Source organism: Chelonoidis abingdonii, chromosome 22 (assembly GCF_003597395.2).
Source record: "Chelonoidis abingdonii isolate Lonesome George chromosome 22, CheloAbing_2.0, whole genome shotgun sequence".
In the NCBI taxonomy this organism is placed as follows: Eukaryota; Metazoa; Chordata; order Testudines; family Testudinidae; genus Chelonoidis; species Chelonoidis abingdonii.
Genome location: NC_133790.1, coordinates 25,942,430 through 25,957,743, shown reverse-complemented (window position 1 = coordinate 25,957,743; position 15,314 = coordinate 25,942,430). Strand labels below are relative to the sequence as shown.

The following is a 15,314-nucleotide window of genomic DNA, read 5'->3' as shown; positions in this document are numbered from 1 at the left end:
ATATAGCAAAGAGTACATTATCTATCAGTATTTTTACTTCATCTCAATTTTCTCACTGACATTTCCCCTTTCCTGTCCGCTTTCAGTAGACTCTACTATTAAATGCCAAATTCCAAAGCCATGTTTCCAGTTGTGTAGAATTTTTACTGCATCACCATGAGCTTTCTGAACTAAACGCCATTTCGGATAGTCCTGTTTCCATTCATTCTGATGCCCTCTTTGCTTTCGCTTCAATACAGCATTTACACATGACCCCAATACTGACTGAACACAGAAACGTGTTTTCCAGTTTCAAGAGACCCCTGGCCTAGGACATTAGTTATTTCGGTTTCCACCATCTCCAGAAGCTAATTGTCTTTAAATGTTGAACTACATTTTTTCTGCGCTGCTGTTGGCACTGATCAAGGAACCTGTCACACCCTAAACTGTTTGCAACTGACATAGCAAAGCACTGCATGCAATACTTGTCTGGAAAAATGAAACTGTTTAACTACTTTATTAAAAAAGAGATCATAGACCTCGACTAATACCAGCAAGTTCAGTTCTGGGGCTTCTTTTGTACAACAGACTGATTATGTAAAACTCTTGCAGACATTTTCTAATGTTTACGTTTGAGCTGTGCCCATCTTATCAAGTTCTCCCAGCCAGCAGCTTACGAAACTTTACATTGAAAAAAGATAAGATATTTTTAAAGTGACATTTCAGTAATAAATACATATATGGGGGACACAGGAATACAAACTGAGAATACATTTAGTTTCAAAAATTTGAGTTAAAAATTACACAACAGTTAGAAACCCAAGAAAAGCAGGAGCCCCACGCCTCTCCTCCAGGAGCTCCTATACCCACCCCCTCCCAGAAGCCTCAGGTCTACATACTGTCCCCATTCTGTTCCTTACCACCCATCCCTGCTGGCTTGAGGCTTCCCCTTGGGAGAAGGGATTTTAGGGTCTGCCTCACATCCAGCCCCACCTCATGGGGTTCTTAGGAGGGAGTTACCATCACAGCTGAGAGTGTGAAGGTACGCACAGACTGCACATCCCTGTCCCAGTGGTGGCGGCACAGGTTCCCCCTCCCTGCCAACCTGGACAAAACAGCTCAGCTTGCCCCGCTAGGCAGAGTGGGATGCGGGTGCCAGCTGTACTCCCAGCTACTAGAGATGCACTGTCAATAAGAGACAGCTATGGAGTCACACAGTTTAAAGGGAACATTGATTGACATTCACAAATTAAAGCCTTCTAACCATTAAAACACAAATTATCAACATCACATGTCAACATATACAAAGTAAATCAAATTCTAGTAAGTTCTCAAGCAGCATTTTTCTGAGTTTACCTATCTCTACATTTCAATTATTATTGATGGAAATTTTTTTTTGTGTACCATTAAATTGATGTTTACCAACTTCTAATGATAAAAATGGAACCTTTACAAAGCCTACTGGAACCTGTGAGGGGAGAATCAGACCCTTCAGAGTTTTGGTGCTCTCTGGAACAGGCCTGCTCTAGAGTAGTATCATCTGTAAGGCATAGTGCACACAGGAATATTTTACCCATCACACTATCTCCAGAGTTAACTTACCATTGTTGGGGCTAAATCCATCCTCATTGGGATAATTTGCTGGAGCTACCTGGATGGTTGCAGAGGTTGGAAATACCAGGATGTGCGTACAAGAGGCATCCTGAGGGGTATTCAGTTGAGATGACTGCAGATTCAGTGCAGTACTGCGACCAAACACGGATCCCATAGTGACAGCATCTTTCAGGACAGAAACAAAGGCAGAATCATGAATCCTCAAGTCTTGCATGTCTGGGTAATACCTTCAATCTACATGTTGTATATTTGCGTTTAGGCCAATGAAATTACTAGACATGTAATCTGGAATGGCATGCTAATAAAAATGTTTTCTGAGGTTTCTTGCTTTAAGTCTAAAAGCCTTTTTATTGGTAAAGCCTGATGAATTTAAGGTCACAACACTATGCGTATAAATGGAACCTCTAGCCACCTGACCTCTCATACTGCAGCCCTCTCTATCTTTCCTTCTGTCATCTCATGCTGCTCCTTAGTCCATCCCACACCTAAAAGTAGCACAAAACTGACAGAAGAGAAGGGAAAGGTTTACAAATCTGTATTAAAAAAAACCCCAACCAATCAACCCCCCCCCCCCCGATTTTAAAGCAAGACATTTATTGCCAAAAATACCTGTGAATTTTTGTTTGTTGAAAAGTGGAAGACTTATTTACAATCCATAATGCTAATCAAAATCTGACCTAGCCTAAGAATTGAACAGTGATTGTAAATTAAAAAAAAAAAAAAAAAAGAAATTCCCCAAATTCACAGAAAGCAACATAAAATGTAGCATTCCCCAAGATGGAGTATAAATTCAAGCACAAAAAAGCCAACAAAAAGAAACAAATAACTACAATTCAAACAAATACAACAAATGAGAAACAGAGGAGGAGGAAGAAACCTATTTGTAATATTAAACAATCCAGGTAATCTTAAAGCCAGAAACCTGTTCCACGATATACTCAACAGCATCTCTTGCTTATCACAGTAACTTCCACTACCTACTGAGGAGCCTCATGAACCTCACTTTAATTTGGTTCCCCCTTGTGGATTTCTGTACATAGCAGGGCCACTTCAAGAACTAATGGATATTATGGGGGGCATGGTTTTAGCCTCACTTTCAACATGAGTCACAATTCCAGTCCTCTCCTCCACCATCCCGTCCTCCCCACAAAGATGCACACACACACGCTTTTTGATCCTTCACACAGAAGAGTTCACACAGCAGGAGTTTTTGCAGTCCTCTTTGCATCAGGGCCCATACAATAGTGACATATTTATTCAGGCTGAATATATGAAACCAGTCTTCCTCCAGCACATGACTTGCCAAATAAAGCTGCAGGAGAACCCATCAGCTTGATAGGGCATAAAGAAATCTCCTTCCTGGAAGTAAACTCCCCCAGCACTGCAATTCCAAGGACTACTATAGTCCACTGGGCTGTCCCAAATTATACCTTTTCTTGCTCTTCTTTCATTCATCCATCCCAGTGAGGTCTCACTGTTGTGACCAGAAACCACCCAGCTTGATACAATTCCAGTGTGGACTGGAAAAGGAAAAGTTTTAGCAACGTGCATTTCTGTAGTTACCTGGCATCACTACAAAGGACCCCTGGGGCTCCATGGCAACCAAGCAGGCACTGAGGATAGAAGGAGAGTCTGCTGTTGAGATCCCACACACGCGGCACACTTCCTTCAGCTGTTTGCTGATTGTCTGCAGGGAACATTCTCCAAGGAGGAGGCTCCAGTCTGAAATGCAGTTAGTTTCAAGACAATGTAACAGAACTCAGGAAATATCTCAGTAATGTTATTTCTACCTTCTGTAATATGGTGGTGTTTGCCTGAAAATAAATATTAACACCACTTCGTGCTTCTATGGCATCTTCTATCTGGAGATCTCAAACATTAATAAATTAAGCCTCAAAACATCCTGCTGAGGTAGGGAAGTAGAATCTCTATTTTACAGATGGAGATAGGCACAGAGAGACTGTGAACTTGAGCAAGTCACTTAAAATGATTCTGTGTTAAAGCTAGGATAAAGCCACGTTCTACTGTTTGTTCTGCTTAACCACTGGAATATCTTTCCTTCTATTGATAATGAAAAACAGCCCAGGAGATACGAACAAGGAATGAAACAGTTACTGTAAAGTACATTCTGTTTGTTAGACGGCAAATATTGTTTTCTGGTTCAAGAGGTGTTGCTTCACTCAGAATGTCTTCCAGTAACAGTTCTGGCAATATTAGTTTTGCATTGGATCTCTTAATCATTTCTTACACAGCCATTCAAGTCAAATACGCTATCTCAAGAAGATCCACTGTATCCGAGTAGTGATGGCGGCAACAGTTGATGGTATTCCTTAACTATTAGCGTGGGATTCTAAAATCCTCTTCCCTTAACATAAACCTCAGCTATTACCCCTTTGTAGTGCTGAAGATCAGTTGCTCAGTAAGCATAAGAGTTTGCTCCTATTTCACAGGTCCTTGGACACACACATTCTATCACTCACATGCAATGTAGTTTGCCCTAACATTTGAATGTTGTGAAAGATGATAATGTTCAGAAGAAATGTCCTTATAAAAGGAACCTGATTTATAATTACAAACGGGATCAGAGCTCTGGATCCAAATGACACTTTCTGAACTGCCTTCTAATGTGAATCATTCAAACAAACAGACTATTTTTCCTCTTAATTTTTAGCAATAAGACACTCTAAGCAGTGCATAACTGAGGGATTACTGAAATTGGAAATGTTGAAACACTTGGCCTTTGGCCTCTTACTTCACAATGCACCCAGAGCATGCAATAATCCTTCAGAAATGCACTGCCTGCCACGTCCTATTACTTTAATGTCACTCCAGTGTGAGCATTCTTTACATGAGATCATCTCTCAGTTCAACTGTTCCTTTTTCTACAGAGGAAGTAGAAATACAGTTATTTTCATCTGACTAACATGCTGCAAACTGGAGTGCTTGAAATCTGAGTGCTGGATCAACATGAATTCCACATGCATAAGACCACAAAATGCCACAGAGCTACAATTAAAAAGAAAGAAAGAGAGCTGTGAAGGTGAATATTTCTTCAAAGGAGCACTCAGATGCACTGTAAAACAGTGGCAGAGGGTCTCCTCTGATCGAACAAAAGCAGTTCAAGACTCTGAGGTCAATCTTCTGAAAATAGCCACCAGGAACCCCAACTAAGCAGACAGACTCAGAGGCAGGGGAAAGGATCTGCTGATTTTAAATTAAGTTCTCAATCTCTGTTCCCCTTCACACTCTCCACTTTAACGGACAGCTCTGTGATTGGCACCTCATTCCCCAACCAAGAGAGAGATAACTGCTTCTTCCTAAAGCCAATTTATGCTCCTCCTTTTTGTGTACTAGCTGAATTGAAGGTAGTGTGATTTCTGCTTCTTTTCCTACACTGATTGAAGCATCAGCTCCCTATGGCTAGCCTGTGTGCTGGTATAGAAAAAAATGATACACGCTGCTCATCTGATTTATTATGATTAGCTCCAAACCCATGAATCTGGGATTGCTTTGAATAAGTCACTACAACACCTTAGGTGATTAATGTAAGAGGAGAATGCACAATGTTTTAAATAAGATCTTTATCCTCCAGCCTAGATTACTTTTCACACTCCAATTCAAACACCAAAAGGCACTAAATGTCTTCCCTATATCCCAATCCCAGCCCTAAGAGTCGCTCCATTTTTCACTGTGGAATCATCCACCCAGATCTGCACAAGAGCCACCATCCTGGCTGAAGATAGGACGACCTCCTTTCAGGGCCTATGCGTGCTGATCTTTAAATTAGGAGGGATCGTTCCCTGAGTGAAGCCAGGCACTCCTCTTCCAATCTATGTACTAACTGCATAACTCCAGCCACTGTTAGGTCAAGCGATGAGATGTCTCATACCACCTCAAGAAACGGAACTGCGGTCAACTGCATGGCAGCACCAGAGTGCCACCATATTGCTAGACTCAAAATCTTGTTTGTATGACTGTTTCTGGTAATCACTGTTTGAGTGTTGCAGACATGCAAGTAGAAACTTATTTCAGTGTAAACACAAGCTGATTGCAGCTTTACTGTATGGGACAGAAAAAGGAATTTTACAGCATAGTCATTCAGTGGTCTGCCAAAGAAAGTATTCATCCAAGTACTTACAATGCATAGGCTACCAAAAATAACTTCTGTTAGCCCACATATTCATCTGATTTTAAGAAAGAATAATTTATAAATTGCTATTTACCAAATGTTATTTAAGTTAGTTCTACAGTCTTTACAATGAGGTGACCTACAACCTTACCTCAACATATACCATACCAGGTTATTCAATTACTGATTTTTTTAACCCTGTTCAATATTTTATCTTGTTTTTGAATTTGGATCAGCTTTGGAAAATGAAGTTCTCTGCACACAGGCTACACTGAAAGAAAATCAAAAGTAAAATTCTCCATAATGCCCTGTCAATGTCCACAATCCCCTAATGGGGATGTCAATTGTTAGACATCCCTTGCAGGCCACAAGGTTCACCCTAATATTAAGTAAACCCTAGTGACCAGTTCATTTTTAGTTACTTTGCAATTGATGTAATTTTGACATGTTGCTCAGTATCTTCACTGTAGTCAGCAGAGTTGCTTCCGTTTGAAGTTTTGAAATCAGATCATAACCTGTATCTGCTACTGTCCTGTGAACACTATACTCTGACAAGATCCACATGGGCTAGCTCCTCAGTTACCCTAAGCTTATGCTATACTGTGACCAGGACAGGACTTCCACCCACAGAAATCACATTTCCAGGGTTACCATTATACATGTTATGCTACTGTGTTGCACCATCCAGTAATGCCAGGCTGTACTTCACTTTTGGCTTACTCCTCTCCCTGCGATTGCTATCCTTGCGCTTTTCTTATTGCTCAGCACTAATAGGGCCCATCAGGCCAAACTGCACTGAACCTCTTGTTCCTTTTGGTCTTTTCCTCAGCTACTAACGTGTATGTGTTATTTAAGCATTTAGCAAAAGTAATAATAATATTTACCATATAGCAATGCACATTTTCAAACTATTGTTCAAATAGTAACTAGCTAATTCACACACCTGTGGGAAGCAGGTGAGCAAGTGAATATAGTCTTCCCCATTGTATAGACAGGGAAAGAGACAGGGATAAAATTATTTGTCCAGGCCACACAATGACTTAGTATCAGAGGTGGAATTATAACTCCCAGCCATAGTGCCTGGTTTGCAGCATCATGTTCAATATACTAAACCAGGGGTCGGCAACTGGTGGCACGTGAGCCCATTTTACTGGCATGCTGCTGCCAGCTGGGGTTCCGGGCGCTGGCCCTGCTCAGCCCGGATGAACGGAAACCCCAGCTGGCAGCAGGCTGTGCGAGGCCAACGGCCAGGACCCTGGGTGGCAGGAGCCAGCAGCCAGAACCCCAGACTGCTGCTGGTGAGCCGCTGCCGGTCTGAGGTTCTGTCCACCATCCCGCTCAGACCGCTGTTGGTCTCGGGTCCTGGCCATCAGCCCTGATCAGCCTGCTGCCGGCCTGGGATACAAGCCACTGGCCCTACTCACCTTGCTGCTGGTCTGGGGTTCCAGCCACCTGGCCCCCTGCCAGCCAGGGTCCGGGCCTCTACCTCTGCTCAGCCCGCTGCTGGCCTGGGGTACCAGCAGCCAGCCCAGAGCTCTGCTCCTGGCCTGGGCCCAGCAGTCTGCAGCCGCCCCCACCTTCTAAAAAAATCTCACATGTCTCGCACCCCCAGGAAGGGCATCTCGCACCCCTATGAGGTGCGTGCACCTCAGGTTAAGAACCACTGCACTAAACTGATAAGATCTGCATTTTAATTTCATTTTAAATGAAGCTTCTTAAACATTTTAAAAACCTTGTTTAATTTACATACAATAGTTTAGTTATATAATATAGACTTCTAGAGAGAGACCTTCTAAAAATATTAAAAAGTATTACTGGCACGCGAGACCTTAACTTAGAGTGAATAAATGAAGACTCGGCACACCACTTCTGAAAGGTTGCTGACCCCTGTACTAAACCATCCTGCCTGACCACTAAACTAGCTTGTAGTTCTACTCCTCAGCACATGGCATCCTTAGCTGTCCTTACCTTTTAACTCCCCATGGCCCAGTCTTCCAAGTCGCCCAATTACAACTCTCCAGGGCAGTGATGTCATCTGTACAATCCCAACGCACCATTCCCACAGCTTCTGCAGACCAATTTTACGTGCAGACACTTTGCTCCTCCTTGATCTGGAGATAATAGAAATGAAGGAAGAATTTCAGATTTCTATCCCATTGTCACTATTTCACTTTTTTCTCTGTAACTGAACTCTTATACTGCCCCAAGAACTGTAAGATCTGAGTGTCTCATTTACATGCCAATACCAAAAAGGAGTCTTTCCCTCTATTTTTATTACAGGCATTGCAGTAGTGCCCAAAGGCCCCAGTCACAAAATGAGCATGACTGTGCTGAGCACTGGAGCAGTAGTACTTGGAGATGCACTCAGCTGGCATTTATAAAGCAACCACTTTCTTACTCCACACTTGGTATTCTATGACACAAACCATCAATACCAAGAAACGTTATCACCCTAGTAACAGAGGGGTCTAGAAAGGGATGTGCAAACAGCTAGATGACAAAATAAACATAGAGAAATGTCAACCCAAACTTAACATAAAACTGAAGGTTTCTACCTGTTTGGCAAATCGATATTTACAATGCAGGTTTCCAATAGCTCGCCATGGAGGTCAGTGCAGGATGCCAGGAGCCAGCGCTGATCATGAGACAAACAATATCCAACGAAGAGTACATTGTATTTCTGACTGGCCTCTCCAAATGTCTCCCCCAGCTCTGTTTGTTTGTCTTTGATGGGTGCCAGTATGAAAGGAGGAGAGTACAGCTGAATTGGACTGGGGCGCTGTAATCAAAGTCAGCAACATCATGATCAGTACAGAGTTATCTAAAGCAGGGTTTGCATAAGAAATGTATAGCATGGAATGGGGATATAAACATGTAGAATTATGAAAGTTATGAAACAAACAGGTATAAGCCAAGGAATTCATAGTCAAAACTAATATATCCTGGAAACAGATGAACATAAGGGAATCCATCAGCATTAATAAATGTCACCTAATTCAGACAGTCCCAGAAACTTAGCAATTTTTTACTCCTGGAGGAATTCTGCACCACTGCATATGCACAGCATTTATATTCCCCGCAGAAAAAGGACTTTCTGACAGGGAAGCAAAAGGAAGCCACAAAAGTGGTCATGCAACCCTCCCCAGCAACATGTTTCAGGTGTCCAGGACAGCCAGCAGAGAGGTAAATCACTGTGGGGCAGGAGGTGGGACTGGGGACGATCTGGCTGGTGGTTCCTACCCTGTGCCAAGCTCAGATGCTAGTCCAGGCTGGGCTGGGGAGAATGGGACTTCCTCTTCCTCTGCATGGCATCCAGGGCCTGGTCAGACCCACCTCCAGATTTCTCCTCCTGCTGCAAGAAGCTCTGCAAACTGCCTCCTCCCACTTCCTGTACCCATTTCTCCTCATCTTCAGGGGGAGGGGTTCCTGTACAGGGAGCTGCTCCCCCATCCGCCCAACCCCCATGCATCCAGACCCCCTCATACCCCAACCACCCACCAAGCCTCACCCCCCTGCACTCAGAACCCCCCATGATGAGCCCCACTCCCCCCGCACTTGGACCACCCCAACAAGCCACCCACACTCAGATCCCCACCTCACCAAGCCCCAACCAGTTGCACCTGGATCATCGCCCCACTGAGCCCCACTTCCCCCACACCAAGAGCTCTATCTCCCCCACACCAACCCCTGCCCTTGCTGAGCCCTAACCACCTTCCCCTGGACCCCCCTGCAGAGTCCCATTACTGTTTTACCCAGAACCCCCCAACAAGCCCCTGTGCATCCAGAGCCCCCCACACTAACCCCCTCCAGATTTGGATCCTGCCTTGCTGAGCCTGCCTCCCATACTGCACGTCCTGTGGGGAGATCGAGAGCAGCACAGTGATCTCCCATCTCTGTACAGCTATTGACCTGTACTGCCCAATACATGCTGGAGCCTTCACATTTATTTGACAAATAAAATTTGTAGAATTTAGCAGAATTTTAAGATACTGGGTCCAGAATTTTAATTTTTTTGGCACAGAATTCCCTCAAGAGTAAAATTTTTAAAAACAGTCATGTGTACTATAATTTATTTATAAATATTCCTGAACTTTTATCTTCCTTTTACAGATAAGGAAATTAAGGCACAAGACGCTGTGACTTGCCCATAGCCATGTAGCAAGTCGGTGGCAGAAGTAGGACTTTAAACCCCTATTTTCTGACTCCCAGCCAGGTGTTTTAATTGCTAAACGTGCTAAATATACAGGCTGCTGCCAATTTGATCTAAGAAATATGTGTGTGTGTTAGTGACGAGCTGATAACTCATGAGTAATGGAGTGACAGAGTCAAGTTATAACCTTTTTAAAATGGGGCTTCTATGTAGATGGTGCTGACATAACCTCATATAGCAAGGGTCATGAATGGCAGTCATAATATGAAGTATCTGAAATCCTGCGAAGTACAAACCCTTTGTTTTTCTTTTAAATCCAATTTCAGAGCTATTTGGAGGTTTCAGTGTCCGAGCTGAACAGCAGGCCTGCTGCTGATCAGTTCTACTGTAATCACTAACTCACTTAGGTAAAAAAATTACCAGATTTTGAGGAACGCCCCCTAGGATTATTCAGCACCCAGTTTGTAATTAAAGTATTAATTTAGTTCTGCCTCTGTGTTTAAATACTTTCAATCACCACTGAAACAATACTTACCCAGTAATCATCATTACCTTACTAAACCTCCTCCTCAAACATTATGTTGTATCAGTCAAGGAATTATAAAGAAAATGAGGTTAGTGGATAGGGATAGGTGATCTACAGTAAATGATCTAGGAACTGATAGGCTAGCACATGGGTAGACAACTTATGGCACATGTGCCGAAGGCTGTACGCGAGCTGATTTTCAGTGGCACTCACACTGCCAGGTCCTGGCCACCAGTCCGGGGGGCTGTGCATTTTAATTTAACTTTAAATGAAGCTTCTTAAACATTTTAAAAACCTTATTTACTTAACATACAACAATAGTTTAGTTATATATTATAGACTTATAGAAAGAGACCTTCTGAAAACGTTAAAATGTATAACTGGCACATGAAGCCTTAAATCAGAGTGAATAAATGAAGACTCGGCACAGCACTTCTGAAAGATTGCCGACCCCTGGGCTAGCAAGTCTAACGTTTTAGTTAACTGAGAATACGTTTTGAAGATGGGGTGGGGATAGATGAGAAGTGCACGTATCATGGAGAAAGCAGTCATTTTCCCTATTCGTGGTATACTAAATACAAACAATTACATGTGAAAATGTTATTTTTCTTGTCCTGTTAATTTTGTCTTCTTTTGTCTCTTTCAAAAATTAAAAAGGTGGCAAAGAAAGAATAAATAAATCGGTTTGAGGAGAAAGGAAGAAAAGTAACGTTCTGGTTTCTTATACAGCTTGGAGCACCATCCCACTGCTGCTTTCTTTTCCTTTCCTTACCAAAACTCATCCGTTTCTTTCCCTTCTCCTCTCTACCTATTTGCCCAGTCAGATCTATTATCCCATCCTCTCTCCTGGTGATCCTTTCCACTCCTGTTCAGTCCTCTTTCCTCTCCCCCTTCGCCTCCCTCTGTTCTTGTCTGTTCTGACCACAGGGACCACTGTGCTGTCTGCACATAAACTGGAGAAGCTCAAGTGTTGCATTATAAAATAATGCCATATTTTCATGGCACTATTACGGAATGCAACACCTGAACAATAGCACAGCCTCTTGTGCTGGGCTGCCATTAGAGTAAGACGGAGAGCTGCTGGCAGAGTGTTTTCTGTGAGCGTCCTTCGATTTTGGAATTCACTGTTCTCCTTGGTCAAAACTAGCCCAATATTCTTGGCCTACAGGCATGTTGCAGCGTCCATGTGTTTGAAGAGACATTCTGTGTTTTTGGGGGACAGGAGGACTGAGGCTGTGATTTCTTTTGGGAATTTTGAGAAGTGGGGAGATTCTGATTTGGATTGTAACGTGTTTCTCATACCTGTTGGGTGTATGTATGTGGGCAAATGTGCTGATATTTTGGTTTCATAATGATTTTGGAACTGCATTTTTAATTAACATCCTGGGCTCCAGATGTCCTTGCTAAGTGTTTTTTATATTTGTTTAGCTGAATCTAAATAAAGGTAAGCCCCAGGGTATTTCCCAAAGGATGAACATTCCTGGGAAATAGGAAGGACTATTCTTCACTGGAGACTTCTGAAATGCAGAAAACAGAGCTTGAATCTTTGCAAATTTAGGATCAGATGAAAGACAGAATCACTTAATACCCTATAGACTGTTATAGTAATTTCATGAGAAGTGACAGAATCCAGAGGGGATTTCTCCATGTACCCTTTGCCATAAGTAGCTGAACATTAGACCTGAATGTGCACAACTGCCCATGTCATATATGGACACATTAGGCTATGGACCTATTCACTGGTCTTTCCTTTTCCCTATAGCATCATCTCCAATACCTTGAAAGGAAGAAAGCTACTGGCTACTCAAGAGTATTTCCCATACTCATTCTTTCTGGGTTCTGAGAAACGAAATCAGCTCCTGAATCAGACTCCTTGCTGTCCTGGTCAGAATACTAACCTCAGGGTTCTTGAGGGTCATCTCAATGCTGGCAGCTGGCCCAAAGCCAGTAAGGGACTTAATGTGGATCTGTGTGGGCAATGGTCGCCTGCACTGGCAGTACACTGAAAATGCCAAAGATTTCAAGTGCTGAATGTAGAAAACCTGTTCATCCTTCATTGTCTGCAGCATGTACTGGCAAGGCACAATCTGTACATTTATGTATAAAAAATAAAAATCAGGATTAGAAATACTGAAAGGGCTTATTTCTCACCCCAGAAACATGAAATAAAACAAGTCAAATTCAGTTTTATTTAGACTTGGCATTCATTCTTCATTTAGCAACTACAGACACTTTGTATACCAGTGCTGTGTTTGTATGAGGATAATACCCACAAGCTTCAATCAGGACTGGGGCCTCACAGTGTTGGGTGCCGTAAGTATTTCTGAGAATGAACAATGCTATATTGAACCACAGTTTATTTTACATGGTTATATCTCACAGCAAGCTACAAAAAATCCTGTTTTCCGGCAGCCCAGGGCCACCCAAAACCCAGTGCAATATAATTCCTTCTTGTCCTCTGTACAAGATACTGAACTGCAGTTAATAATCTAGGGTACGCTGACTGTCCTACTAGAGGCTCAAAGTGAAAACTGGCTTCCTCTGTCAATGTCTTTGTAAATACCACTGAACAGAAGGAGAAAGAGATGATTTGCCTATGTCCTCTATATTGCTAAACTCCTCCTCTGGCTCAGCTCAACCTTTTGGCTTCATACTGCAGTTTGGAAAGGGAAAATACCTAGTTATGTATATACATCCTACTGGAGTGCATTATGGAGAGGAACTGTTTGGAGTTTAAAAGAAATACCCTAAGACAATGGGACAGCTTTTATGTTTAAGCTCAATGAAACCAGAATCTCGTAAGTGGAAGTCAGGTCAGATCACCAGCTTGTCTGTGATAGAGAACATGAAGCATACATATGACACTGAAGGTGTATGCAAATCAAAACCCTATACCCAAACATTCCTCCAACCTGTAGCTTGAGCATGTTTTTTAACCCAGGTCTGAATTTCTCAGACGGTCTCACTGAAACCTTGGGGCTAAACACCCTGAACTTTGCATTTCAAGCACAGCTCTTATATATAGCTGTGGTTCTCCTTTTCTTAATATAGGAAGAAAACGGTGACAATCTCAGGAACTATATGGTTACTCTTATTAAAACAGGTTAACTTTTATTAGTGACCACTGTAAAGGGACCTCCCCTTTGAAGCCACTTTTATTGGTTTGTTCTGTGGGCCAACTGTGATGGTGAATTGTGTCCCAATGTCATATTACACACAATAGTGTGACTAACTGTTGCAATACAATTACAGTCATAAGGCAAAATGAGATGTATTCCCCCAAAACATAAATATTTCTCCATGGAAGAGACAGGCCCACAATATAAAGATTACTCTATAAAAAAATGATAGGTCTGGTAGCCAGAGCCTATCCTCGCGGATGAGAACAGGAAAACTAAGAAAGAAAATGAATAAAATAAATGTTTTCAGAAACAGAACAAATGATGCAAAAAGAATCTTTTCAGTGCAAGTCCCTTTTTAGTTGAGAATCAAGTGCACTGTACTCTGCCTTGTCTTCAGCTCCTTCTTTATGTACCATTGAGAAATACAGTATTCTAGAGCTGAATGTCTTTTCTTTTGGATGGTAAGCTCATTGGGACAGAGTCCATCGTTTATCATGTTTAATACAGTGCCTAGCACAATGGCCTTTAGGCACTACCTCAGTTTAAAGCTACATAATAATAATAAACAACAATAAAGAACATTATCTGTGGTGCATATTGTCCACTAAATTTAAGTACCACAGTGTTTAACTGCATAATCTGTTTATCACGGTTTCAGTAGCAGGACTCTTCTTTATACTTCTGGATCATACTAAACCTAAAAACATTTTTTTTTTTTGTTTGGCAAAATGCCATACATCAAAACCCAAACTACAGGTACACAGAAAATAAACACGATGAATTGAGAATTGGCAAACCTATTAATTGTTTTACACAAACTGAGATCTAAACGTACTATTGATCTCAAGTAGTACAGGATCTACTCGTATTATATTTCAGTCACTGAAGTGATGATGGTTATTTAATTTTTAATATCTTCTGCTCAATCTCTTGGAGTGAGCCATGCTAAAATATGCAGCTGGGATACTAATATTACATTTTACACCAAAACTGTAATAAATAATGTTTGATGACAGAAATACTTCAGGGAGCAGAAGTCCTGCAGTACAGTAAAAGGCCAAGATTATTTAAGGTGACAAATGTCTTTAGTTGCCCAACTTGAGATGCCTTAGGAGGGCCTGATTTTCAGACAAAAGATGTGTACCTCTGTCTGAAAAATCAGAGGCCTTTACCTGGTCAAGTTGAGCACCTAAGAAACAAGGTACGCAAACACTTCTAATTTTCCCCGGGGGTGCTCAAACCCTGCTCAGCCTCAGGCCCCGCCACAACTTCACCCTTTCCCTCAAGGCTCTCCTCCATCTCTTTCCACCCCTCCCCCAAGTGCACCCAGTCCCTGCTCCACCCTACCCTCCCAGCACCTCCTGCACACTGGTGAACAGCTGGGAGGGAGAGGGAGTTGATCCGCAGAGCTGCAGGCGGGAGTGAGCTGGCTGCCGGTAGGTGCTAGCCACCCGCTAATTTTTTTCGTGGGTGCTCCAGCCCTGGAGCGCCCACAGAGTCAGTGCCTAACTCAAAATTACGTCTCTGGGAAGCAGGCAAGGACATACAGTGCAAATGCAAGCAGGCTGCATAAAGGGCCACGTTCTGCTCCTGGTGACATCAGTTTAATCCTTGCATAACTCCACCGTAAGTAAAAGACGGTTACTCACCTTTGTAACTGTTGTTCTTCGAGATGTGTTGCTCATATTCATTCCAAGTAGGTGTGCGCGCGCCGCGTGCACGTTCGTCGGAAGAATTTTCCCCTAGCAACACCCGGCGGGTCGGCAGGCGCCCCCTGGCGTGGCGCCTTTGCGG

General features: G+C 42.6%; 1 protein-coding gene across 4 annotated transcripts in view; it reads right to left on the bottom strand.

The window, feature by feature from the left end:
- Positions 1-15,314, bottom strand: part of MED13L (mediator complex subunit 13L) — a 413,400-nt gene that overhangs the window by 21,691 nt on the left and 376,395 nt on the right. For all 4 annotated transcript variants that reach the window (XM_032800003.2, XM_032800004.2, XM_032800007.2 and 1 more), the window contains 5 exons: positions 12,297-12,485; positions 8,278-8,501; positions 7,691-7,833; positions 3,157-3,315; positions 1,582-1,758 (listed from right to left, as the gene is read on the bottom strand). In XM_032800003.2, the coding sequence (XP_032655894.1) occupies positions 1,582-1,758; positions 3,157-3,315; positions 7,691-7,833; positions 8,278-8,501; positions 12,297-12,485 (892 nt within the window). The remainder of the gene's footprint in view (positions 1-1,581; positions 1,759-3,156; positions 3,316-7,690; positions 7,834-8,277; positions 8,502-12,296; positions 12,486-15,314) is intronic.